At 37.5% G+C, this 27,131-nt stretch overlaps 1 protein-coding gene across 14 annotated transcripts in view; it reads left to right on the forward strand.

Annotated features, from left to right (window-relative positions):
- TUSC3 (tumor suppressor candidate 3) overlaps window positions 1–27,131 on the forward strand; it is a 207,411-nt gene that overhangs the window by 123,729 nt on the left and 56,551 nt on the right. For 11 of the 14 annotated variants that reach the window (XR_014062559.1, XR_014062561.1, XR_014062560.1 and 8 more), the window contains one exon: window positions 5,861–5,950. The exons of the other annotated variants lie outside the window; for them this stretch is intronic. Coding sequence is in view for 5 of the 11 variants with exons in the window: in XM_081521496.1 (XP_081377622.1) it covers window positions 5,861–5,950 (90 nt within the window). In the remaining 6 variants the exon portion in view is untranslated. The remainder of the gene's footprint in view (window positions 1–5,860; window positions 5,951–27,131) is intronic. 14 annotated transcript variants of the gene reach the window in all.

Genomic DNA, 27,131 nt, shown 5'->3' on the forward strand with positions numbered 1-27,131 from the left:
TCCAGGGGGCCACACTTTTCTCATTGCTACTTCTTAATCATCTTTGCTCATTCATTTGTTATCTCCTTCTCTTCCTACTTTGGAGGGTCTTTGAATCTTGATCATCCTCTCTATATTTACTTAATTGGTGTCCAGCTTTAAAGAATGTCTATTGTGTGCATGTTAAGTCACTTCAGTTGTGTCTGACTCTTTGTGACCCCGTGGACTGTAGCCCACCAGGCTCTCTGTCCATGGGATTCTCCAGCTAGGCAAGAATAATGGAGTGGGTTGCCATGCTCTCCTTCAGGAAATACTGTCTATTATTGAGTACTGAATTTTATCTTGGGGCCAGATCTTCCCTGTAAACTCCAGACTGATAAATCCAACTTGCTCATCCTGCATCTCTACCTGGAAGCCTACCAGGTGTCTCAAAACAGACTCCTAATCTCAGTCCCCAGACCTAATTCTCCCACACCTTTGATTTCTCAGTTAACGGCAGCTTTATTTTTTCAGTTGTTCAAGTCAAAAATCTCAGTCTTTTCTCACCACTTCTTTCCTCCCATACCCCACATCTAATCTCAGAAAATCCTCTTGGTTCTTCCTTCAAAACACATCTAGATTCCAACAACTTCTCACCATACTTACCACCTTTAAGGTCTAATTACTTCACAGTCCACTTCTTGCACTCGCATTTGAACTGTATCACAGCCTCCACCTTTACACACCATATGGTTAATTTTCCAGATTCCAACCCAGGGGCTCTGGAATCTGGCCTTGCACTACTCACCAACCTTATCTGTTTCTCCACTCCTCAGCAACTGTCCTTCAGTCCTCTTGGCTTCTTTACTGTTTCTTAATATGCCCAGATATTCTCCTTCAACACAGCCTGGCTCACTGGCTCTTCCTTCTTTTCCCAAGTATCTTCCTGGCTTGTCGACATCTTCTGATGTCTGCTGAAAGCTCCACTGTCTTGGAGAGGCCCCTGCTGACCACTCATAAGTACTGCAATCCCTTCTCTCATGACTTTCTTTTCTCCTTCCCCACTTTTCTTCATTTATCAGTGTCTCTAATTATTCTGGGTTTCCGTAGTAGCTTACATGGTAAAGAATCTGCCTGCAGTGCAGGAGACTCGGGTTGAGTCCCTCGGTCAGGGAAAACTCCCCTAGAGGAGGGAATGGCTACCCACTCCAGTATTCCTGCCCAGAGAATCCCATCAACAGAGGAGCCTGGCAGGCTACAGTCCATGGGGTCACAAAGAGTCAGATATGACTGAGCGACTAACACTTTCATCATATGATTTAATTACTTAAATTTTTTTACTATTTTTTCTCCCTGTAGAATGCAAGCTCCATGAGGATAGCGTCTCCCTTGTATTTTTGTTCTTTGTTTTATTCTCAGCTTCTTAAACAGACTAGGGATCAAACCCAGGTCTTCTGCATTGCAGGCATATTCTTTACCATCTGAGCCACCAGGGATGCCCTCTTGAATATATAGTTGGTTCTTGGTATATAAACGTTGAATGAGTGAATGAGGAATACCTACTTATTTTTTATGACTCGGGGCTCATGTCACTTACTGAGGATCTTCACCTAAGGGCAGGGATTATTTTTATCTTATTCACTGCTATATTCCTACTGTCCAGTAAATAATTGTCAAATGAGTAAATTAGGCTGGAAAGGCTTCATAGAAAACTATACATAGACCCCAAATATAAAGAGGTTGGCTCCGTAGGAGTCTTAGGCAGATGTGGCATTAACAAGATGTAGATGTAGCCACTACCTATAACATGGATGGACCCGGTCATTATCAATACTAATCGAAGTCAGAGAAATACATGGTATCACTTACCTGCAGAATCTTAAACAAACAAAAAAAATGACACAAATGTCCTTATTTTTGAAACAGATGTTGAAAAAAAACTTACAGTTACCAAGGGAGAAGGGTTTGTGGGGAGGGATAGATTGGGAATTGAGAATTGACATGTATATGCTGCTGCTGCTGCTGCTAAGTCGCTTCATTCGTGTCCGACTCTTTGCGACCCTATAGACGGCAGCCCACCAGGCTCCGCCATCCCTAGGATTCTCCAGGCAAGAATACTGGAGTGGGTTGCCATTTCCTTCTCCAGTGCATGAAAGGGAAAAGTAAAAGTGAAGTCGCTCAGTCGTGTCTGACTCTTAGCGACCCCATGGACTGTAGCCTACCAGGCTCCTCCATCCATGGGATTTTCCAGGCAAGAGTACTGGAGTGGGGTGCCTTCGCCTTCTCCAGTATATGCTGCTATATTTAAAATAAATTATCAACAAAGACCTATTGTTAAAAAAAAATAATTTAAAAAACTCAACTCCAAATCTGTGTGACCTTGTTCCTTTTTACCCTCACAAGCTTCTTCCTTATTCTTTATCTCATTGGGTGGCACTACTAACTGTACATTGTTCCTCAAATCAGCAATGCAGAGGTTAATTTTGACTATTTTCTATCACGTCAATCAATCAACGAAGTCTGTTAATTCCATCTCTTAAATATTTCTATTTATCTAAATCTCTCAATTCTATCATTACCATGGAATTGTTCCTGGTACCACTGTTCTCCATGGCATCCATGGAGATATCAAGGGAACATTTCATGTAGACATGGGCATGATAAAGGACAGAAATGGCAAGGACCTAACAGAAGCAGAAGAGATTAACAATATGTGTCAAGAATACACAAAAGAGCTGTACAAAAGGGGTCTTAATGACCTGGATAACGGTGATGGTGTGGTCACAAACCTAGACTAGAGCCAGACATCCTGGGCCATGAAGTCAAGTGGGCCTTCGGAAGAATCACTATGAACAAAGCTAGTGGAGGTGATAGAATTCCAGCTGAGCTATTTCGGATCCTAAAAGATGATGCTGTGAAAGTACTGCACTCAATATGCTAGCAAATTTGGAAAACTCAGCAGTGGCTACAGGACTGGAAAGGTCAGTTTTCATTCCAATCCCAAAGAAAGACAATGAGAAAGAATGCTCAAACTACTGCACAGTTGCACTCATCTCACATGCTAGCAAATTAATGCTCAAAATCTTTCATGCTAGGCTTCAGCAGTATGTGAACTGAGAACTTCCAGATATACAAGCTGGATTTAGAAAAGGCCGAGGAACCAGAGATCATATTGCTAGCATTCGTTTGATCATAGAGAAAGCAAGGGAATTCCAGAAAAATATCTACTTCTGCTTCATTGACGACATTAAAGCTTTTGTGTGGATCACAACAAACTGTGGAAAATTCTTAAAGAGATGGTAATACCAGACCACCTGACCTGTCTCCTGAGAAGCCTGTATACAGGACGAGAAGCAATAATTAGAATTGGGCGTGGAACAATGGACTGGTTCCAAATTGGGAAAGGAGTACTTCAAGGCTGTATATTGTCACCTTGCATATTTAACTTATATGCATGGTACATCACACAGAATGCCAGTCTGGATGACTTTAGCTGGAATCAAGATGGCAGGAGAAATATCAATAACGTTAAATATACAGATGATATCACTTTAATGGCAGAAAGTGAAGAGGACCTAAAGAGCCTCTTGATGAAGGTGAAAGAGGAGAGTGAAAAAGCTGCCTTAAAACTCAACATTCATAAAACAAAGATCATGGTGTCCGGTCCCATCACTTCATGACAGATGAATGAAAAGTGGACAGACTTTGGATGAAAAGGACAGTGACAGACGTTATTTTCTGTGCTCTAAAATCACTGTGGATGGTGACTGCAGCCATGAAATTAAAAGACACTTGCTTCTTGGAAGAAAAGCCCCAACAAACCTAGACGGTGTACTAAAAATCAGAGACACCACTTTGCCAACAAAGGTCCATATAATCAAAGCTATGGTTTTTCCAGTAGTCGTGTATGGATATGAGAATTGGACCATAAGGAAAGCTGAGTGCCAAAGAATTGATGCTTTTGAACTGTGGTGCTGGAAAAACTCTCAAGATTCCCTTGGCCAGCAAGGAGATTAAACCAGTCAATCCTGGGAAATCAACCCTGAGTATTGATTGGAAGGACTGATGCCAAAGCTCAAGCTCCAATACTTTGGCCACCTGATGCAAAGAGCTGATTTATTGGAAAAGACCCTGATGCTGGGAAAGATTGAGGGCAAGAGGAGAAGGGAATGACAGAGGATGACATGACAATGGACTTGAGTTTGAGTAAACTCTGGGAGATAGTGAAAGACAGGGGTCGCAAAGAGTCAGACAGGACTTAGCGACTGAACAAGTAACAACAACAGGCATGGAATTGGCCACTCTAGTCGCACAAACAGTTTTGTGTATCAGCCTCCAAACTGATTTCTGGGCCTCAAGTTACACTTTTCCCCAGTCTGTTCTCCACAGTGTGGCTAGTACCATCCTTCTAAAATACAGACTTGATCATGCAGTTTTCCACCACAGTTAGAAATAGGAATATCAATTGAAGCAGTAAAAGAGAAGGAGTATAGATGGGTAAAAGTAAAACCAGAAATACACAGTTTCAGTGCTGATTTAGTGACTACGAGGGTTTGATTCTCAAAATTCAGAACTCTAATCTTAGAGTGTCTGCTAAAAACAAGAATGTCATTTGCTTATACTATAAATGTGTTTATTCACTAGGTATATCTTTCCCTGGATTTTAAAATATACTCTGCCTTTCACACTACTATATTATAATCTACAGAATATTCAACTTTCATATATTCTTTAAATCACTGACATGATCCTCTGTAAACAAGAGATAAAATTTATTTTTCTCATGTAACAATTTCCCACTTTTATATGATGTTTTAGATGGTACATCATTCTCTGTGTCACTCTGGGCCTAGTATTCTAGTACACCTTCTAAGTTTAAAGTGCAAGTATTCTGTAAAATTTTGGCTTTCAGAAAATACCTCAATCCAGGCAAAGTCTGTACACAGGTCAAATCTGGCTTTTAACAAGTTTGTGTTAAGTTCAGAATTTTTATCAAGAAAATAGGGAAAGGATTCATATTAATCTCTATAATCTTGCTATATCATTTTCATTTTCTTCTGAAATGCAGTAGTTGCCAGGAAGTTACGAAACAGAATCTGGATTTATTCTCTGGGTTTAAAAACTCTCCATAATTTTCCCCATCCTACTGTTTCCATTTTGTGTCCTCTTACCTCCTTTACAAATTGTGCAGATCTAACATGTTTAGATCCCTAGTCATATTGCTTAGTCTGACCTTGAATCTTTGTTGATACATCTTAGCTACCTGCCAGAGGCAGGCAGCTCAAAAAAGAGTGAGCTGGGCAAGTTCTGAGACATTCAGAAGTGTTTTAACCTGAAGACTCACTTTAGTCTAAACATGCCCAAGTTTGTAAATTTAAGCATAGATGATTTAAACAAAACATGCTTACATGAGTTATAGAGATTGACTGTGACTTCTGGTTTATAGTCTCTCCTCTACCCTCTCCATAATGCCTCAGATTTTTAAGATTAGTTTTCCAAATACAGCCTTTCTTGCTAGATCTAGCAGTAATGTGGTTTCTGTGAATTATTCCTGGCCCTATCTAAAAACATCATGTTTCATCTGTGCTTTTAACTATGCTTTACCTCTGGTTAGGACATATGAGATTATCAGTCACCATGCTAGATGCTTTATATATGTTACCCAATTTAGTCATTAATATAAGTCTTAAGCATAGTTGGTATCACCATTTTATAGATACCAAATCTGACAGCAGAAGAATAAGTTACTTACCAAAGGTCCCATAATTAGTAAATGAAAATGCTTTTAACAGCTGAGCTGATACATGGTATTTGAAAGTAGTTTCATGACCATTTTTTAAAGAATGCAGTGTTCCCCCATTTCTTAGTTTGCATGGTATAACACTGTACCCTGTCTTTTCAGTGTATAGTCTTTGCTATGACTTCTGGCCAGATGTGGAATCACATCCGTGGACCACCATATGCTCATAAAAACCCACACAATGGACAAGTGGTAAGTGCATGTTCTAAGCATCAATATTATGAACTTGAATCCTGTTTACACGGCAGTCAGAAATTTAATATTTAGTAAGAAAGAGTTTATTTGTAAATCTAAACATATGTTTCTTTTTTTCACATGTTCATCCACTATGTACATACATACATGCACATATATATATGTGCATATATATTTTAGGGTGCAGACTGCTTTAGCATGGATTAAAAAAAATTCAGTGTACCTACCATACCAAATATACACACATAAATTATTTTTTCAACTTTGTAGACTGCTATCGCAATAATATGTAATGCCAAAAGAGGAAATAGAAACAGTTTTAACGAGCATCCCAGCATTGGTAAATTTAATTTAGTTCAGAAGAGATTAAATGGTAAATTTAATTTAGTTCAGAAGATCATTAAAAACTCTGGAAAACATTGTATTAGAATGCCAGGAACAGTCTGCCATGAAGTTGAAAGTGAAATTGGCGTGCAGTTCTGTCAGTAGCAGAGCTGACTTTAGTAACTGCTACTGTCTTATTGCCTTCCCTTTCCACCAAAAATGGCCAGTGGCACATACTGTCATAGATAGACTTTACAAAATACCGTCTCTGAGGCTTAGTATTAGAGGTTATTGAAGACTATTAGCTGTTTTAAAATGTGCCTCTTTTCTCTAGCTTTTTCTTTATACAAATTTTTGAGGGAAGAATATAATGATACCCCTTGTGTACTCATCACCAAGCTTAATTGCCACTTCATAACCCATCGTGTTCCATCTATTCTCCTGCCCAGTACTCTTTACCTGCTGATGGATTCTTTTGAAATAACTTACCAATATCATTTCATTTACACATAAATATTTCAATAGGCATTTATAAAAAAATAAGATTATCTTTAAAAATCTAATGATAGTACCATGCAATCACACATAAAATGGTAATAAATTCTTAATTTCTGAAATTCGGTTCTAAATGGAATACTGTTATCCTGTGGCAAATAATGTTATGATTTCTCTATAAAGGTATAATGTAAGCTCGTGAGGTTTATTCTTCATTGCTTACAGTACTTCACATATCTTTAATATTAAAGAAAGCTAACAAGTTATTTGTTTCTTTTTCCTAAAATGATTGTGATTTTCTTTGAACTTCTTTGTGTAACTGTAATTTAGGGATATAATTCATTTTATTTATTGTATACTCCCTGGTGACTCAACTAGGTTTTAAGGACTGGTTGCAAATAAGTGGAGTTGCAGTCACTGATACTACATATTGTAATAACCATTTTGGTCTCATATTGTTGTCAACATTTTCAGATATATTCTATAGGTGTCTAGGATATAGAGTCAAAGTTAGAGTCAAAGTTAGAAAAGCTATGTATTTTCAAAATCTGTCACTACTTAGAGAAGTAATTTGAGTATCTCAACTATTCAAAATTAGATTTTACAGAAAAAATAATGGAAGTAAATATCAATCAATAAATTGTCCCCTTTTCTTCAAGTCTTCCTGACCACACTTTTAAATAAGTGTGCTTATTTTCTCACATCCCCCACACCAATTATCCATACTCACTGTCACCCTTTCCTCTTTAAATTTTTTTGTCCTTTATCACTTAAAACATGCTATATAATTTATTTATTTTGTGTTACATTTGTTTCGAGGATCCCAGTAGGATACAAACACTTCACAAAATGATTTTTTTATATCTGTTTTAGTCCGTGATATATTCCTATTTCATAGAGAAGGGCTTGACACAAAGATATGATCACTATGGTGTTAATGATACTTAAAAGTATGAATTTAGGAAATCTTGTATGTTTATTCCTGTCTTTTAATAGTCTTCTAAAATAATATTCCTTAGCTGAAAATAATTAAGCACTCGTGCTCAGTCACTTCAGTCGTGTCCAACTCTCTGCGACCCCATGGACCACGGCCCGCCAGGCTCCTCTGTCCATGGGATTCTCCAGGCAAGAATACTGGAGTAGGCTGCCATTTCCTTCTCCAGTGATAAAGTGTGAAGTGAGTGAAGTGAAGTCGCTCAGTCATGTCCAACTCTTTGCGACCCCATGGACTGTAGCCTACCAGACTCCTCCGTCCATGGGATTTTCCAGGCAAGAGTAGTGGAGTGGGTTGCCATTTCCTTCTCCAGTAGTCAGCTAGAGAGGAATTAAGCACTACTTTTTGTTATTGTTTTTTATTTGGTAATGTATATGAAAAATAACCTCCTTATGAAATGTTTAGTGTAGGGGAAGAAAATACAATTTTCCCTCTACTGTTCTGAGTCCTTCTTTGGCTGAGGTCCCTGTAATAAAAGAGAATAACAAGAGAAAACCAAATCTATTAACATGTATACCTCATGTATACATGGAAGATACTCAGGAAAAAAAGAACACCACTCAGAAGTGGCTTAGACCTCAGGCTTAAGTACCAGCTTTGGTTAAAAACAGAAAGAAAAGTACTGAGGGAAAGTCAGTTATGTGGAGGTGACCAGGAAAAAGAAAGGTTAAGTTTATATGCAGATAGAATTTAGCAGGTACTTTGCAGTCCTAAAGAAAATCAGTCCCGAATATTCATTGAAAGGACTGATGCTGAAGCTGAAACTCCAATACTTTGGCCCTGATTCGAAGAACTGACTCATTGGAAAAGACCCTGATGCTGGGAAAGATTGAGGGCAGGAAGAGAAGGGGACGATAGAGGATGAGATGGTTGGATGACATCACTGAATCGATGGACATGAGTTTGAGCAAGCTCAGGGAGTTGGTGATAAACAGGGAAGCCTGGCGTGCTGCAGTCCATGGGGTTGCAAAGAGTTGGACACGACTGAGCGACTGAACTGAGTATGCTGATTACTAGAAACTTTAAAACTCAGTATTCAAGGAACAGCTTTTGTTTTTGATTTTTTAAATAAGAACGAAGGGCGGGACCATAATTTCATTTGACTTTGGTTGCCAGGCAGCTCTGAGCCCAAGACTACTACCAGTGACTACTGAGTATGCCTACACAGCTGTCATACCCCTTGTCTTGCCATTGTTCTTAATGATTTTTCCTTTGGTCCTGTTTTTATTCTGGTTGTTTTCACTGTTAATTTATTATATGTACTTGGAAACCACCTCAGATCTCTTAGGACAAGCAGTTTAGGATTATGGGTGGATAACTGTGTATTTTGGAGAAGGCAATGGCACCCCACTCCAGTACTCTTGCCTGGAAAATCCCATGGACGGAGGAGCCTGGTAGGCTGTAGTCCAAGGGGTTGCTAAGAGTTGGACACGACTGAGCAACTTCACTTTCACTTTTCACTTTCATGCATTGGAGAAGGAAATGGCAACCCACTCCAGTGTTCTTGCCTGGAGAATCCCAGGGACAGGGGAGCCTGGTGGGCTGCCGTCTATGGGGTCGCACAGAGTCAGACAAGACTGAAGCGACTTAGCAGTTGCAGTTGATAAAGAGCTGAAGTTGTCTCCAGGGGTTAACCTTTGTCTTTCCTGGTAGAGAAAGGAGAAGGGATACCTTTATAAATTTAGATTCTGCTTTTAGGGAGATGGGAGAAGGCAGAGAATTTTTCTTGTATCTGCTTCATCTCATCTCTGCTTTATCTCAGTGCCTTCAGCTTAAAATAAATTCTTAGGCCAAAGTGGCATATTAGAATGTCATATTCTGTCATCCTTCATTCTCACTGTCATCTTTCAACCTTTACTTTGATAAATCATGAAACTCTAATCCCTTCACATGTAGTTTATTGGAGTAAGCTCCAAAACATTTGCGCTAACAGTGACAACAACATGGATGCCATCTATTGCTAACTGAGTACATGCTGGGCACTAGACTTCACAAATGAGTCCTTTAGGCCACTAGATGAACATTGCTAAAGCACACTTTGATTATAGGTAAAATATTAATATGTGTGGACTTAAGTTAACTCCAGTCAAGTGGGAAATCCTAAGTAGCTCTCCATTAATACTCCCATTGTAATCTTCATTTGCATCCTGAGACTCTACTACTTTGCAAAGAAACTCCATGTTAGTGTATTTGTACTGTCCCTTGTCCCCTGTAAACGTGCTGCTTTTACTTCTTCCATTCCTGCCTGAAATTTCTATCAAAACATGCCTACCATCAAATACCACCTAATTTGCCATCCCTCTGAAATGCATTATTTAATTACATTAGAAATTCTTCTTCCCTTTATATACTTCTGGTTACCCCATTTATGTATCTCTGCATTCCTTTATCATAATAATCCTTAAATATTTTATTATCTCATGTTAAATTCTTACCATTGAGTTTCTTTTAACCTGTTTTTCATCTTTACACTTACATACAGCTGGTCCTCAATAAATGTTTTCTTAACTGATTATAAAGACACTAGATGTTTTCTTAAATTGTATTATCTTAATTCTTTCGATTTATTTTTTCTCACTAGTCAGAAGAGTAATTGGATCAACATGTCCCTTTTAATTTAGCATAAACCAGTTAGTAACCTTAACATGACAGGAACATTTATTTCAGGTTCAAATTAGATCAGAAAGAAATTTTCTCTATTTATTTAGAAAATTTTTCATCCTGTTCCACATTGTTGTATTATTATTTTGTAGGTAGAGAATGGCATGGCCAGTAGGAAAAGGTACTGTGATGGCCCAGAGGAACACATTAAGAAAACAGAATTTTTTATATTTTTAAAAGAAAAAACTTTACCTTCATATGTTAATTGAAAATACATACATTGAAAGTGCTTATAACTTTTAATGTGTATATTTTAGCTTTTCAGCACCTTATCAAAAGTTACAGAAATGATGAGACTTATACCTATAACCAAGATATTCAAAAAGATGGATTTTGTCCCAAACTCTTCACCCTCTTCTATTTTACAAAAATATAATTTTTTCTTATATTTGAATAAAGTATTAGGATTGAAGGGAAAAAATCATGAAAGTCTTGGAATATAGGAGGTTCTTGCTACAAAATCAATGGCTTCAGTGTGCTATTGGCCAGAGATGTGGATCCAGTTTTAGACTGATGTGAGATGTTAATTACTAAGCAGTGTAGACAAAAGCAGGTTAAAAGGGCAGGTTAAAGTCATCCCTTGGTATATAGCTCTCTTCTTGTTTTAAATTTTAACATATTTTAGAAAAACATCCCTTCCTGCTTTTTTGTATACGTAATGTCAATGTATACTGAAATAGAAAACTGTGGTTTGAGTTTTGTTTTAATGAATTGATCAGCATAATAATGTGTTTTCCTATTACTGAAACAAAATAGAAGATTAACTTTGCTTTATAACATCAAGTGGTTAGTGGCAAAGAATATACTTTAAACAATGATTCTCCATTAGAATAATAGTGGATAGTTTTTTTTTATAATAGATGTGTTTAAATGTCAAGATACAACTTGAAAATTAGCACTATCCTTCTTTGGTAATGTCTTCATATTTTAACCTATATTTCTGAAAAGAAATTACCATGTACTATTTGTGTTTTTGAGAATAGCTATAATTAGGCTATTTATCTGTTGCAGTGGTATGGAATAAAATGACAAAATGAGTATCTTGTAAATATTTATATAGGAATTTTGTAATTTGGCATTAATTTTTGATGACCAGAGCACATTTAGTGGAGTAAGGTATACACAACAGTATTTTTGTTGTATTTTCCATACTTGTAACATAATTGAATAACCATTTATATTTTAAAGATTTATTTTTAGGTAGGTACTACACATAAATAACAACTGATTGAATTCTAATTTTTGTTAATTTTTCCTGAATTAATTTTAAAAATGTTTTGCTTCAACTATTTGTCTTAGGTGGTTTGAGAAACTGTATTAAAATTGTTTATAAAGAATTATTTCAATGTTAAAGTGAATTAACTTTGTTAATACTTTAAAATTATATTCAGAATGTCTCTGTGGTTTCTAGAAATAGTTGGATTTTTTTCCCCTTTTTCTGAAGTTGGTTTCTAAATAGAATTCTGAAGGATGGTGAGTTCTTTCATGCTGGACTTTTAAAATTTGCTGTTTTTCCTGTACCATGGGAGTTTTTAATGGGTTTTGGCTTTGTTATATCTAGTTATAAAACCTTTTAGGCATAATGCTGTGAGGTCAGAGAACAGCTATTTTACAACTGAGGAAAAATAATAGTCTAAGTAGTAGAAGCCAGAATTAGAATGGTGGATCTCATAGTGTGATTGAGAGTCATTCAGAGACTTAAGTTGATAATAATTACACTAAGTATTTTAAATTACATATTTAAAGTTTAGACATAAATATTATTAATAGTAATGGGTTAGTATTTGGTTCTTGATGCTAAAATCTATTTTAAATTTTTGACATAAATTTCAGGAAGTCGTAGGGCCCTGAGCAGTCTATGAAATCAAGTTGGTACCTACTATTTTCTGCATGGAGATTGGCTAATTAAGTAAGGGTGAAATGTCATGAAAGCTCCATAACCTTGACAAACATAATCCTTTTAAATAAAATGGCTAACGCCTAGTAAGACCCTAGAGGTTTAAAGATACTGTTTTTCTCTATTATCTGATTCCTCTCATTATTCTTTGAAATATGAATCTTTGACTTTTTCTTTCAACTTTTGCTTTTGAAGTTTCTGATTTTAAAATTATTAGTAAGTTCTCATTATGAAAATCTAGAGTATTATTAAAAAAATAGGTATCAATAAATGCTACCCCTTTGTAGTTTTCATGTCAAAGAGAGAGAAAGCATATATTTAAGCAAACTGTCTCCTTATAGGTAATAGACTAAAGAGAATGCTGTTGAAACAAGCTGTAAAGTTATGAGAAATAAGAGATGCAGAACATTCAAAGCCAGGCTAGTCATTCTTACTATAAGCAGAGAGCTTGAAAGGCCACTGAGAACTGAACGGCCTTTTCTCTCATTAATAAAATACCATATATATAAACCGATGTACATACACACAGTTTAACACAGAGAATGGGTCTATGTACACTCCTGAGACCACCTTACCTGTCTCCTGTGAAACCTGTATACAGGTCAAGAAGCAACAGTTAGAACCGGACATGAAACAACTGGTTCAAAACTGTGAAAGGAAAACGTCAAGGTTGTATATTGTCACCCTGCTTATTTAACTTATATGCAGAGTACATCATGTGAAATGCCCAGCTGGATGAAGCACAAGCTGGAATCAAGATCGCCAGGAGAAATATCAGTAATCTCAGATATGCAGATGACACCACCCTTATGGCAGAAAGCGAAGAGAAATTAAATAGCCTCTTGATGAAGGTTAAAGAGGAGAATGAAAAATCAGGCTTAAAACTCAGCATTCAGAAACAAAGATCATGGCATCTGGTCCCATCACTTCATCACACATAGATAGGGAAACAGTGGAAACAGGGACAGACTTTATTTTCTTGGGCTCCAAAATCACTGTCGACAGTGACTGCAGCCATGAAATTAAAAGATGCCTGCTCCTTGGAAGAAAAGCTATGACAAACCTAGGCAGTATATTAAAAAGTAGAGACATTACTTTGCCCACAAAGTTTGGTATAGTCAAAGCTATGGTTTTTCCAGTAGTCATGTATGGATGTGAGAGCTGGACAATAAAAAAGGCTGAGCACCAAAGAGTTGATGCCTTCGAATTATGGTGCAGGAGAAGACTCTTGCGAGTCCCTTGGACGGCAAAGAGATCAAACCAGTCAATCCTAAAGGAAATCAATCCTGAATATTCATTGGAAGGACTGATGCTGAAGCTGAAACTCCAATACTTTGGCCACCTGATGCAAAGAACCAAATTTTTGGAAAAGACTGTGATGCTGGGAGAGATTGAAGGCGGGAGGAGAAGGGGACAACAGTGGATGAGATGGTTGGATATTATCAGCAACTCAACGGACATGAGTTAGAGCAAACTCTGGGAGATTGTGAAGGACAGGGAAGCCTGGCATGCTGCAGTTCGTGGGGTCTCAAAGAGTCAGACATGATTGAGCAACTGAACAACAACAACATTCCTGAGATGATACCAAAAAGATGACAGTGAAACAGAAATAAAGAGAGATTTTCAGGTTTAAGATGATGGCCTGATATACATCTGCCTTCCTTCTTGTTAAATACTCATAGAGATTAATCAAAATGCAAAGCTAGTAGCAGAATTACAAAGTAAAGCTAACTAAGCCCAAATCATCCCAAAGCACAGGAGATTGTTAACTATTATTATTCATATAATATTAACATCTGAATTTATTGAAATGGACATTGGCATATAGTTTCTTTGTGCTTATGAACTTCCTCAGAGTTTTAAGTTTCAATCAATATGCTTACATCTATTTTACTTTGCATGTCCTATGTCTCATCTTACCAGAGATCTCCTGTTCTTCCTCATGCCATCAGGATTGTATAGAGCTATTAGTGGAATGAGTGATGATGAGTGATAGTCGCTCAGTCGTGTCCGATTCTGTGCGCTGCCATGGACTGTAGCCCACCAGGCTCCTTTCTCCATTGGATTCTCCAGGCAAGAATACTGGAGTGGGTTGCCATTTCCTTCTCCAGGAGATCTTCCCAACCCAGGGATCAAACATGGGTCTCTGGCATTACAGGCAGATTCTTTACCATTTGAGTCACTATGAAAGCCTGGGAGAGACAAGCTAAATGAGAACAGATTCCATTGTTGGTCCCAAACGTGAAAAGCAATGCTTCTTTCTGTAAAACAGCATTAAGTAATGTTTCAGAAGCATTAGTTTCATGCCCATTGTTACTTCTTCCACTTCCATAAAGTTATAATTTTTTTTTTATAACTTTGGAACGCTATAACGTTAGATGAATATTACCAGGACTTCAACTTTTCCTCATTTGTAAAATTTCGAGGTAGGTTTAAATGGTTTCTGTTCCGACGCTGCATTAAACTCTACTACCCTTATAGCTGTCTGGTGAAATAGTCGAGGGATGTTTGGGCTGTGGAACTATGCATCATACCACAGGGGATGAATTCCCACCTCCTGCCTCGGGACCCTTGGCAGTTTTTGGGTTCATTTTGGTCGTCACAAGGTGGGGGCGTGTGCTCTCTACTGGCAGCTAAGTTTCAAGGCCAGGATGGCACGCAGCCTCCTGAGTGCAGCGCCTGTGGCTCACAAGGAGGAAGCACCTGGCCCAAAGGGCAGCATTGAGGAGAAGCCCTGTTTCAGAGCTGTGAGAACCTTAAATATAATTTTGTTTCCTTAATATATTTTGCGTCCCAGAAAACCACCCCATGTAGCATTTATACCTAAAAGATGACTTTAAAAAATTATTTTTTTAGAAATTGAAGTAACATGTGAGTGCATAGGATCACACTGACGTGTGGTTTACTGTTTGGGATGTCTGTGTATATTTAATGCTGTCACTAAATATGATTTATATGTCAGTGTTTAGGCTACAGTTGTTTCCTTTCATCTGTCTTAGTAAACAAACATGGTTTAACCTCAGACATTTTGTATATGCTTAAAAAGAGATGCTTTCATAAGAGAATAAAAATGACTCTCAGGCCCACAGAGGCATTTTTATGTCTTTGTCCTGAAGTGTACAGCGAAGAGGAACGGAAGGAAAGGAAACAGGGGCGGTTTCTTCCCAAGTTCTGCCCCTTAGCAGCTGTGTCCTTGGGGGGAAGTTACTTGGTGCCTCTTTTCTTATATAAAATGAGTCTAATACTTCTTTTCTTACCTTGCATTTGTGAAATAAAATATGACAGTAGATGTATAAGCACTTCTCAAAGTTGAAAACATTCCAGTCTTGGTTGGGTTCCTCCCAAAACAGACCCCAAAACAACAATTGAGTTGCAAGTACTTCATAGGGAGGTGAATAGTTCAGGATGGGAGGGCAGTCAAAAAAGATGCTTTATCCCACCAGTGAGCGTTGTGGGTCTTGAAGCCTAATACTGCTTGAGGTCTCTGGGAACCAGGACAGAACACACGCAGTGATTTTCCTGTCCAAGTGGCAAGGGGACCTAAGCTCTACACCAGCTCTCATCAGTCACTTGTAGAGTGCTGTTTCCTGCAGAAGGCATTACTTGCCCACACTGGTGGACTTCAGGTATTAAGGTCCCCCAGACACAGAAACGCAGGTGCTGCTGGGAGAAGTGAGACTGGGTTGCCAGGTGGTGCCCTTGTAGATGTCTTGCACCACTGCCTCCAATAATGTGCTAAGTTTATTCTTTGTCAGTAGATTCCAAAGCAGAGGAGAAAATCATGAAGAGGCCTAGTTTTCAATTGGTGTTTTTAAGATACCATTCTTTGAAAAAAAAAAAAAATAGCAACAAATAATAAAAATGTCTCACCAATTATGGATAATTTTTAAAGTCAACGTAATGTTGGTCTTGTAGACAGTCCTCTAGGGAAAAGTGTAAAATATATATACATACTTACAAATATCTATCAGAAGTGGTTTTAGCCTATTATTTGTTCCTTTGTGAAGATTGGTTACTGATGCTGTTAAGGGCCTGTGTTGTGCATTGTATTGTCCGGAAGGGGACTGCATTGCAGTCCTCTCGGCCATCTACCCACACTGCTCATTTGCCCTGGGATCAGTGGTATACATACTCTTTGGGAAACACTGGGCAGAGTGGTGCAGAGTTCATGGCCATCAACAGAATCAACATATAGTGGGCCTGTGTCAGCTCTGAACTTCTGATTTAGCTTTAATAGTCCCGTTTTCTAACTGAACTAATTGGATCAGACAAGCTTAAAAGACCGAGACATACGTTGTTGGGTCTTCATTTAGCTATCAGCTTAGCAAATATGTTATTTGTAATGCTGGTGACTGTTCACATTTTCATATATTAATTGTAAAATAAAACAAGCCTGTAGGATCTAAAAGTGTTATCAGAGTTTCACTGCATTGAACTGTCGTGTAAATGAATACAAAGAATGGAAAGAAAATTAATAGTGCAGGCAGTGTGATACTATGCTGATTTGCCAGTTTGTTTTGTTTCTCATTATTAAGCTGCTATATAATGGCCAAGTCAAGTACTAATGGTCTACTTAACAGCATGAGCGTCATCACAAAAACAGTCATTACTGTGTAGCTAAAGGGAATCTATATAACTGTATGGTTACATGGAACATTAAGACATTTGCTGTTAAACAAAACAAAACAAAACAGTAATCTCAAATGACACGCATTCAGTAAAATAAAGCTTGTGCCTAGATGATAACTCCCACCATAAACAAATGTACTGGCCTCTTAATTTTAGGATTTGGCTTTTAGCTGCTGCCTGAGGAATGCTATGGATTTACCATTTATACTCCCAAAGTTTCACTGTATTAGACTTCAGTTATGAATGTAACCAAGAGCTGTATTCTACGTGCACATGCAAAAGCATTTTGTTGCAAAAGTGCATGCAATTATTAAAGATAATGTAGCACTGTATCACTAATGTAGCACTTTTCTATGTCTCAGGTGGTCTTAGTAGTCTCATACTTTCTCCAGTGCTGCACACACACTCTCAGGCCTTAGAAATTCTGCATATGCCACTACTTTGAGGAACATATGTTTAGTCCTAAGTTGTAAACTATATAGGCTTATTTAAACTAACACAATTAATTTGATCTAGGATATTCAGTAGTTTTATTGCCATCTCTATACCACCAGCAAAGAGAATGTCAACCTGTAATGACAGATGTTCGGAGAAGGCAATGGCACCCCACTCCGGTACTCTTGCCTGGAAAATCCCATGGATGGAGGAGCCTGGTAGGCTGCAGTCCATGGGGTCGCTAAGAGTCAGACACGACTGAGCAACTTCACTTTCACTTTTCCCTTTCATGCACTGGAGAAGGAAATGGCAACCCACTCCAGTATTTTTGCCTGGAGAATCCCAGGGACAGCGGAGCCTGGTGGGCTGCCGTCTACGGGGTCACACAGAGTTGGACACGACTGAAGCGACTTAGCAGCAGCAGCAGCAGCAATAACAGATGTTAAACAACAATATCAGAAAGATAATATAAAAGATATGCAGAAAACTTACAGTAGAGTTTGGAATTGCAAGTCGGCCTTTTCATGTATTTACTCGCTTATTTTTCCATCCAATAAATGTTTGTTGAGGGCCCATTAAGTGGCAGGTACTGTATTTGCCCTAGTAGTACAGCTACATCACAGGACTGATAGATCAGTGGAGAGATGAAGCGTGAACCCAGTTTACCCAGTGTCTCAGTCAATAAAGCTTTGCATTGTATTAGAAACTGAATTGTTTTAAACTGTTGCCTCAGTTCCCTGATTGCTATGACCTTGTATCTTTTTTCTTGACAAGCTTTGCCTTTTTATTTCTTTTGACTTTTAAATTTTTTTGTGTCTAGTTGGCCATTGGTAAAGGTCCTTGCCTTTGTCTCTAGCATCTATTGCTTCTTCTCTCTGCTGTCTCTACACCTGGTTTCGACTTTCATCATCAAGTATGCATTCTTGATACTAAACTCACTCATCTACACCAACTTCTGAAGCCAATCCAAACTGTTCCTTTACTTTCTTTTAACTGTTGCTGCTAACAATCCCGACAATTAATTAAGAAAGGCCATGTGAGTGATTTGTGGAGAAGGAAACAGCAACCCACTCCAGTATTCTTACCTGGAGAATCCCATGGACAGAGGAGCCTGGCGGGCTACAGCCCATGGGATCCAAGAGTCAGACACGGCTTAGCGACTAAACCACCACCACCACCAAGTGATTTGTACCCTTACCGTCTATCAAAACATTTCACACATGATATATATTAAATAAAAATAAATCTGAATAGATAAATCTTTCCTTGCAGATAGAAACTCAAGTTTATTTTCAGTCTTTCAAAAATATTAACTGTGTCTGGAAAAAAGTAGTTTCCCTCCTAAGGTTTGTTTGTACTTCGCAATTAAAACCTTTAAAGCACATACCCAAAGGGATTATAGAACTATAAATTGAGAGTGTTTTATGATGTCAAACTTCATCTAACACTGAGAATCCAGAATAAATGTGATTTCAGAGAAAAGAGTAAAAAAGCAAAGGCAAGGAGAATTGACTCACAAAGAAAGGTATAAGTTATTTGCTGACTAGTTGGTATTATTTAAATTTTTTCCAGTTTTGGTAAATTATTTAGTATATTGTAAAGAATAATGTACTAAATAAATAGACCCCTGTGGTCATTAAAAACCAAGGAAATTATTCTCATACTATCAATAAAATTGAATTAAATTAAATTATATTAAACATAATTCATAATAAGCATATATATTCTAATTTGAAAAAAAACATTTAGAGTTGTATCTCTCCAACCTCAAAATAAGATCCTGTAAATTTCAGTAAGTCAGAATATGTCTTATTCATTGTCTATTTTCCAGTATCATGTTTTGATTCTCTAAAATGCTAATCAATGATTTAAAAACAATGAATTTTTATAAGCTTACATGAAATTTAGTAGTCCAAAATTATTTCAGTATTCATACTCACATCACCTTTCTATATAAAGATTAGGAGCCATGAGAAAATTTGTGCAAAATTTAAGTATTAGGTTACATTAAAAGAAATTTTAGTGTTTTTATATTTAAGTAATGTTTCTTCTCCATAAAATCTTAAACACTACATCAAATGTGTCACATATACTCACCAAAACAGAGAATCAAAATATACTTTGTCCCTCTTATATTAAAAAAAAAATGCCACAGTGTGATTTGGTCACATATGCTAAAATTTGTGAATGATTAAAAACCCTAAGAGAAGGAAACAATAGGTCTGCATTGGAGAAATGTCCCATTATTTTGGAGACATCATGCTAAATATTTTGAAGTAACAATAAAATCATTGTCTCTGTCTGTATGTGTCCTTCCTGCACTTTCTGCATTCTCTCTTACTCATTTCTTCCCTCCCCCTAAATATTATTATTAAACTTTTGGTGTCATTTTAGATAAATAGTAAAATATCCCAAAAGATGTATTAGAATAGGACTCACGTAGAAAAATCAGTTTGTTGTATTTTGTTAAATTCTTGTTAACAATGAAGACATAGCACCTTTTCTTTTACTGTAACTATTATCATTGTGGAATGGCATTCCTCCTTTTCTATACTTTTACAACTCGTGTTGTTTTTTTGAATGAAGTCATTTCTTTTTATCTTGGATGAATATAGAGTTTTCCAATTCCGAATGGTCATGGTAGATATTTGTCATATTCATTTTTTTCAATCTTATATATTTTTTGCATAATCGTGTCCACTCATAAAATATAATTACCTTGGACACAGAATTGGAATGTTACTTATCTTTGTAATTCTTTTTTTATAAGATTTATACAGACTTGAATGAGTGAATAGAATGAGCCAAAGAACATTCACACAAAATGATCAAACCTGATGGATTCTGTACATTTTATTCTGTATTTGGGCTGTATTAGCTATTTATAACATGTCAAAGTTTTTATTTTTTATTTTTTTGGCCTGTTCTTAGGTTAATATGAGAAAATAATGCTTTAATTTTGTTGTGTTCACTCACTAGGAGACCGTTGACTGCATATAGTATACAAATGATTATTTATGAAATTATTTCTAGCTGTATAATTCTATCTAATAGCCTATTGGTAATTTACTTATATGGGTTGTAATTGTTTATTCCATACCTTGCTAAAATTTAATCTATTTGAAAAATTTGAACTTGCCTGACTTGGATTTATTGTGTATTAAATTACAAAGTATACAGTGAAATATTACTCAGCCATAAGGAAAAAAATTGAGTCAGTTGTACAGAGGTACATGAATCTAGAGTCTACCATAGTGAAGTAAGTCAGAAAGAGAAAAACAAATATTGTATATTAATACATATACAAGAAACCTAGAAAAATGGTATTGATGAACCTGTTTGCAGGGCAGAATACACAGATCTAGAGAATGGACTTGTGGACATAGCAGGTGAACGAGAAGGTGGGACGAATTGGGAGAGTAGCACTGACATCCATACACACCGTGTGTGAAACAGACAGCGAGAGGGAAGCTGCTGTGTAACACAGGGAGCTCCGCTTGCTGCTCTGTGACCACCTGGAGGTGTGGGATGGACATTCAAGAGGGAAGGGACATATGGAGACTTACAGCTGATTCATGTTGTTGTACAGTGGAAACCAACACGACATTGTAAAGCAATTATCCTCCAATTAAAAAAAGAACAAAAGGACTCTCACAAAAAAGTATATAACATAAAATGTTTTAAAGCAATTTAAAAATATTGCTTGCCTCTACTATAACTTGATCTTTTATTTTATCTCTGAGTGTAACTTTTAAAAGACTGTGGAATTTATAATACTCTAAATAAGCCTCATGCCTAAAATGAATTCTATAATAGATGTACTAGCAGAGTTGCTATGTTAATAATGCAAAGGTGCTTTAATTCTCTCCTGAATAAACAATTACTGTGGAAAGCAACGTTTTATTTCTTCCAAGAAACAGATTTATTGTGTCCTACATCATATCTTGCAAGAATCCTTGAAAAGCTCTGAAAGTTATGTAACATTATAGTTTTCTCTCATTCAGAGATAAAATAGTAATTTTTTTTACATAAAGGGAACATTATGAAATAACCAGTCACTAACTATATTTTGTCTGAAATTTGATTTGCAGTCTATAAACTTATTAAATCTTTAAGTAACAATTTCAGGTTTAAAATGTAAACTGTAAATCATCAGGAATGCTTTTCCCATTGTATGAAATTGTATCACACCACTGTGCTCTTTTTTTGCGGTACATACCTGTCAGGTTCAATTTAATGGCTATGCAAACTAATACCTAAGGTTTCTTCTCATTTCCTCAAAATTATACGGTACATGTTTTTTAAAATTTTAATAATACCTAAAATGTGTAAGATAGCATGTAGAATGCAATACCATTTTATTGTTCTTTAGAAGTCCTGCAACTGGTAACTTCATACAAACTATCTCAAGCCTTATCAATAAATGAAAAAGAAATGTCTCCATTATTATGTATGTGATAATGTCAGTTTATATATATATATATGTCAGTTTAGTTGCTCAGTGTCAGTTCAGTCGCTCATTTGTGTCCAACTCTTAGCGACCCCATGGACTGCGGCACGCCAGGCTTCCCTGTCCATCACCAAATCTCAGACCCTACTTAAACTCATGTCCATCGCGTTGGTGATGCCATCCAATCATCTCATCCTCTGTCGTCCCCTTCTCCTCCCACCTTCAGTCTTTCCCAGCATCAGGGTCTTTTTCAGTGAGTTGGTTCTTCGCATCAGGTGGCCAAAGGATTGGAGTTTCAGCTTCAGCATCAGTCCTTCCAATGAATATTCAGGGTTGATTTCCTTTGGGATGGACTGGTTGGATCTCCTTGCAGTCCAAGGGACTCTCAAAAGAGTCTTCTCCAGCTCCACAGTTCAAAAGCATCAATTAATTCTTCGGTGCTCAGCTTTCTTTACAATGCAACTCTCACATCCATGCATGACTACTGGAAAAACCATAGCTTTGACTAGACGGACCTTTGTTGGCAAAGTAATGTCTCTGCTTTTTAATATGCTATATAGGTTGGTCATAGCTTTTTTTCCAAGGAGCAAGTGTCTTTTAATTTCATGGCTGCAGTCACCATCTGCAGTGATTTTGGAGCCCCCCAAAATAAAGTCTCTTACTGTTTCCATTGTTTGCCCATCTATTTGCCATGAAGTGATGGGACCAGATGCCATAATCTTAGTTTTCTGAATGTTAAGTTTTAAGCCAGCCTTTTCACTCTCCTCTCTCTCTTTCATCAAGAGGCTATTTAGTGCTTCTTCGCTTTCTGCCATAAGGGTGGTGTCATCTGCATATCTGAGATTATTGATATTTCTCCCTGCAGTCTTGATTCCAGCTTGTGCTTTATCCAGCCCAGCATTTCGCATGATGTACTCTGCATAGAAGTTAAATAAGCAGGGTGACAATATACAGCCTTGACGTACTCCTTTCCTGATTTGGAACCAGTCTGTTGCTCCATGTCCAGTTCTAACTGTTGCTTCCTGATCTGCCTACAGGTTTCTCAAGAGGCAGGTCAGGTGGTCTGGTATTCCCATCTCTTTCAGAATTTTCTAGTTTGTTGTGATCCGCACAGTCAAAGGCTTTGGTGTAGTCAATAAAGCAAAAGTAGATGTTTTTCTGGAACTCTCTTGCTTTTTCGATGATCCAGTGATAATGTACGGCACCTAAACTGTTTGAAACTATTACATTTCAAAATAACATTTGCTATTAGGTTGTTATAGTATCTAACACTATTTTCATATTTAAGGTATTTTTTCAGTAACTTTCCATTTTTATATAAAAATGAAGTGGTTTTCAAATATTTTATTGTGATAGCCTTCATGATATTCTTAGACTGCTTATATTTAAGTTTTGATGACCAGAAACCATTATTTTTCTTTAGTTTGATTATTGGTTAATATATTGAGTTCTGAAAGCATGGATCATCTTCAATATATTTGATAATAATATATTGTAAATATAACTAACAATTATTTAACTATACTTTCTCAGTGAGTTATAATCTGTACTTCATTACTCATTATTAAGTCATTACTAAAGACATTCTCATTTTAGAGAATGTTTTTTGTCTTTTTTTCCAAACACTTCTTATATTTGCTGTGGTTCTAGAACATTTCAAACTTCCATAGCTCTCTTTATCTCTTTCTGTTTTTTTATGGCTATTTCATTAATGCTAATAAAATTCTAGACAACCTGGATTTGTTTAAGTCTCCTACTATCAAAATCTAGCTTTAATAGAAGTAGTAGTATGATCCAACATAATTAATGACTGAAAAGTGATAACTGCAATGTGGTAACACCTGGTACCCCAATCCCTCATGTGCCCCATAAAAATCAATGATTGGACAGCCATCCACAAATAAAAGTTGCTCTGGAAGACCTAAAAAGTCCACCTGGCAAGTTTTAGCAACACAGGAGAACAAAAAACCTGCAAAAATCTCACTGGAAGGAAAACAGCTTCATTTTGCCTGCATCACTCCATCCCCCATGCTGGCATTGTTCAGCACCAGGAAGCAACTTCCCAGCTAGAAAGAATTCCTCTAACCTAAAAAGGAAAAGTGGTTTGAGCAAACAGCTTCTTCATCCTTTTGAGGCCCTGTGCAATGGTCTGCTTCAACTTTACCCTGTCCGTAACAACAAAGCTGAGATTTACAGAGCCAACAAAATCAAGGAGGAAAAGCAGAGGCTATTACCAGCACAAATGCAGTGCTAATGACTGTGTTTCACAGAGACCTGCTCTGAAGACAAACTCAGCAGATTTTGCCACTGATAAAGCCAGTAGCCAGCAGAGCCACCAGGGACTCCTTGAACATTCTGCCATCTTCCACTCCAGGGGTGTTTCTGTTTGCCGACACCAGCCACTTGAGCCCCTCCCCACCCCTGCTGCGGCCCTGAAACTGAACCAGCAGTCATCACAGTCCTCCGCATCTGCACAAGGGTAAGATGTCAGCCGTCTTGAGTCCCTCCCCAGCTTCCCAGGAACTTGGGAGCCATGTGGCCAGTTAGTTCAGGGCTCTGCCGTGCAAGTGCAAGCCTAGCTTCCCTGCTAATAACCCCTACCACCAGGTCCAGCAACCTGAGTAGAAGCAGCACTAGGTCTGGTCCCCACCACAAACACAGGCACATGTGCACACATTCGTACCTGGTGCTCTGGACCACTGACCCAGGGTAACAGCAGATGCCATTGTGCCCCACCCATGATAACTTTTTGGTAACTTTTCCTGTATCAAAGTTAGTTCACAAAGTCTGGAATGGTGACTGCTTCTTAAAAATACTTAGACATCTATGCAAGTCTCCAGGGATCACAGAGAATCAGGGAAACATGACTCTACCAAAGAATACAGTAAGCCTCCAGTAATTGCTCCCAAAGAAGTAGGGATCCAGGAACTGCCAACAAAGAATTCAAAGCAATTGCTCTAAAGATGCTCAAAGAGCTGTACGAGAACAGAGGTAGATGATTTTACAATACCAGGAAAATGATATAAGAACAGAATAAGTTCCAACAGTGAGATAGGAAACATTAAGTAAAACCAAACAGAAATGTTGGAGCTGAAGAATTCCATAGAGAGCTTCAAAAGTAGATTTGAAAAGTAGACAGAGAAGTCAGTGAGCTAGAAGACAGATCAATTTTAATCATCAGAGGAATAAAACGAATGAAAAGCAATAAAGAACTTATGGGACTGACAGAACCCCATCAAGGGAAATGATGTATGCATGAGTGGAGTCCCAGGAGAAGAAAGGGATAGGAAGCTTTTTTACAGAAATAAGAGAGAATTCCCTGGCAGTCCAATGGTTAGGACTCTATACTTTCACTGCCAAGAGTCCAGGTTCAATCCCTGATTGGGCAACTAATATCCCACAAGCCACATGGCATGGCCAAAAGAAAAAAGAAATAATGGCATGGACTTGAAGCCAAAAGCAGTATCAAGAGAAAAGGATCATTTTATAATGATAAAGGGGATCATTAAGTTTACTGTTATTTTAAACAATGTATTAGTAAACAGATCTAAAGAAAGAAGCAGACAAAAATACAATAATAGTAGGGGACTTGAGTGCCCCACTTTCAACAGTGGATAGATCATGCAGACAGAAAATCAATAAGGGAACATTGGGCCTGAGCCTAATGCATTTAGTTAAAAGGATCTAACAGTTGCATATATTATAGAACATTCCACCCCAAAGCAGTAGAATACACGGTCTTCTCAAGCACACATAAAACTTTCCCCAAGAGAGACTATATAAGTCATGAAACGAATATCTGAATGTTGAAATCACACCAAGGATCTTTTCTGATTATAGTGCTATGAAACTGTTAATCACAGGAATAAACCTGGAAAAGTCACAAATACAGGTTTCCTTCACTATCTGAAAGCAGGGCATTCCTACGAAAACTTCTGTAGGCCAGAATGGTGCAAAGAAAGGGCAGAAGCAATTACTTTTTTTTTTTTCTTCATAAAAATATCTGAAAAAGAAAATAATTCTATTTACAGAAATATTTTAAAAATTGCAAATTTAACCAAGGAAGTGAAAGATCTATACACTGTACAGTGAAAACTGAAGACATTGGTAAAAAAAAAAAAAAAAATTGAAGAGGGCATAATTAATGGAAAGATATTCCATAGTCACAGGCCAGAAGAATTAATATTGTCATAATGTCCATGCCATCCAAAGCCATCTATAGATTCAGTGCAATCACTTTCAAAATTCCCATAGCATTTTTAACAAAATAGAAAAATCCTAAAATTTATATGGAACTACAAAAGACCCTGAACAGCCAGAGCAATTCTGAGAAAGGAGAACAAAATGAGTGACATCACACTTCCTGATCAAACTATATCACAGAGCTATAGCAATGTATGCCAGTATGATACTGGCATAAACCTAGATAGCATATTTAAAACCACAGACATTACTTTGCCAACAAAGGTCCGTCTAGTCAAGGCTATGGTTTTTCCAGTGGTCATGTATGGATGTGAGAGTTGGGCGGTGAAGAAAGCTGAGCGCCGAAGAATTGATGCTTTTGAACTGTGGTGTTGAAGACTCTTGAGAGTCCCTTGGACTGCAAGGAGATCCAACCAGTCCATCCTAAAGGAGATCAGTCCTGGGTGTTCATTGGAAGGACTGATGTTGAAGCTGAAACTCCAATACTTTGGCCACTTCATGCGAAGAGTTGACTCACTGGAAAAGACCCTAATGCTGGAAAGGATTGGGGGCAGGAGGAGAAGAGGACGACAGAGGATGAGATGGTTGGATGACATCACTGACTTGATGGACATGGGTTTGGGTAAACTCCGGGAGATGGTGATGGACAGGGAGGCCTGGCATGCTGTGATTCATGGGGTCGCAAAGAGTCGGACATGACTGAGCAACTGAACTGAACTGAGCTGATGATACTGGCATGAAAACAGACACATTGATCCACAGAATAGAATTTGAGAGTCTATTAATAAGCCCCTGCATATACAATCAAATAATATATGGCAGGGGAACCAAGAATACTCAAAGGGGAAAGGATATTCTCTTCAATAAATGGTGTTGGAAAAACTAGATAAGCACAAGCAGAAAAATGAAATTGGACCCCTTTCTTGACATCACTCACAAAAATTCAAGTGAATTAAAGACTTAAACCCAAGGCCCCAAACCATAGAACTCCTAGAATAAACTCTGTGAAAAAGATCCTTGATAGTGATCTTTGCATTGATTTTCTGGATGTGACCAAAGTCAAAAGAAACAAAAGCAAAATAAGTGGGGC

Source organism: Giraffa tippelskirchi, chromosome 8 (assembly GCF_054371585.1).
Source record: "Giraffa tippelskirchi isolate mGirTip1 chromosome 8, T2T-mGirTip1v1.2.pri, whole genome shotgun sequence".
NCBI lineage: Eukaryota > Metazoa > Chordata > Mammalia > Artiodactyla > Giraffidae > Giraffa > Giraffa tippelskirchi.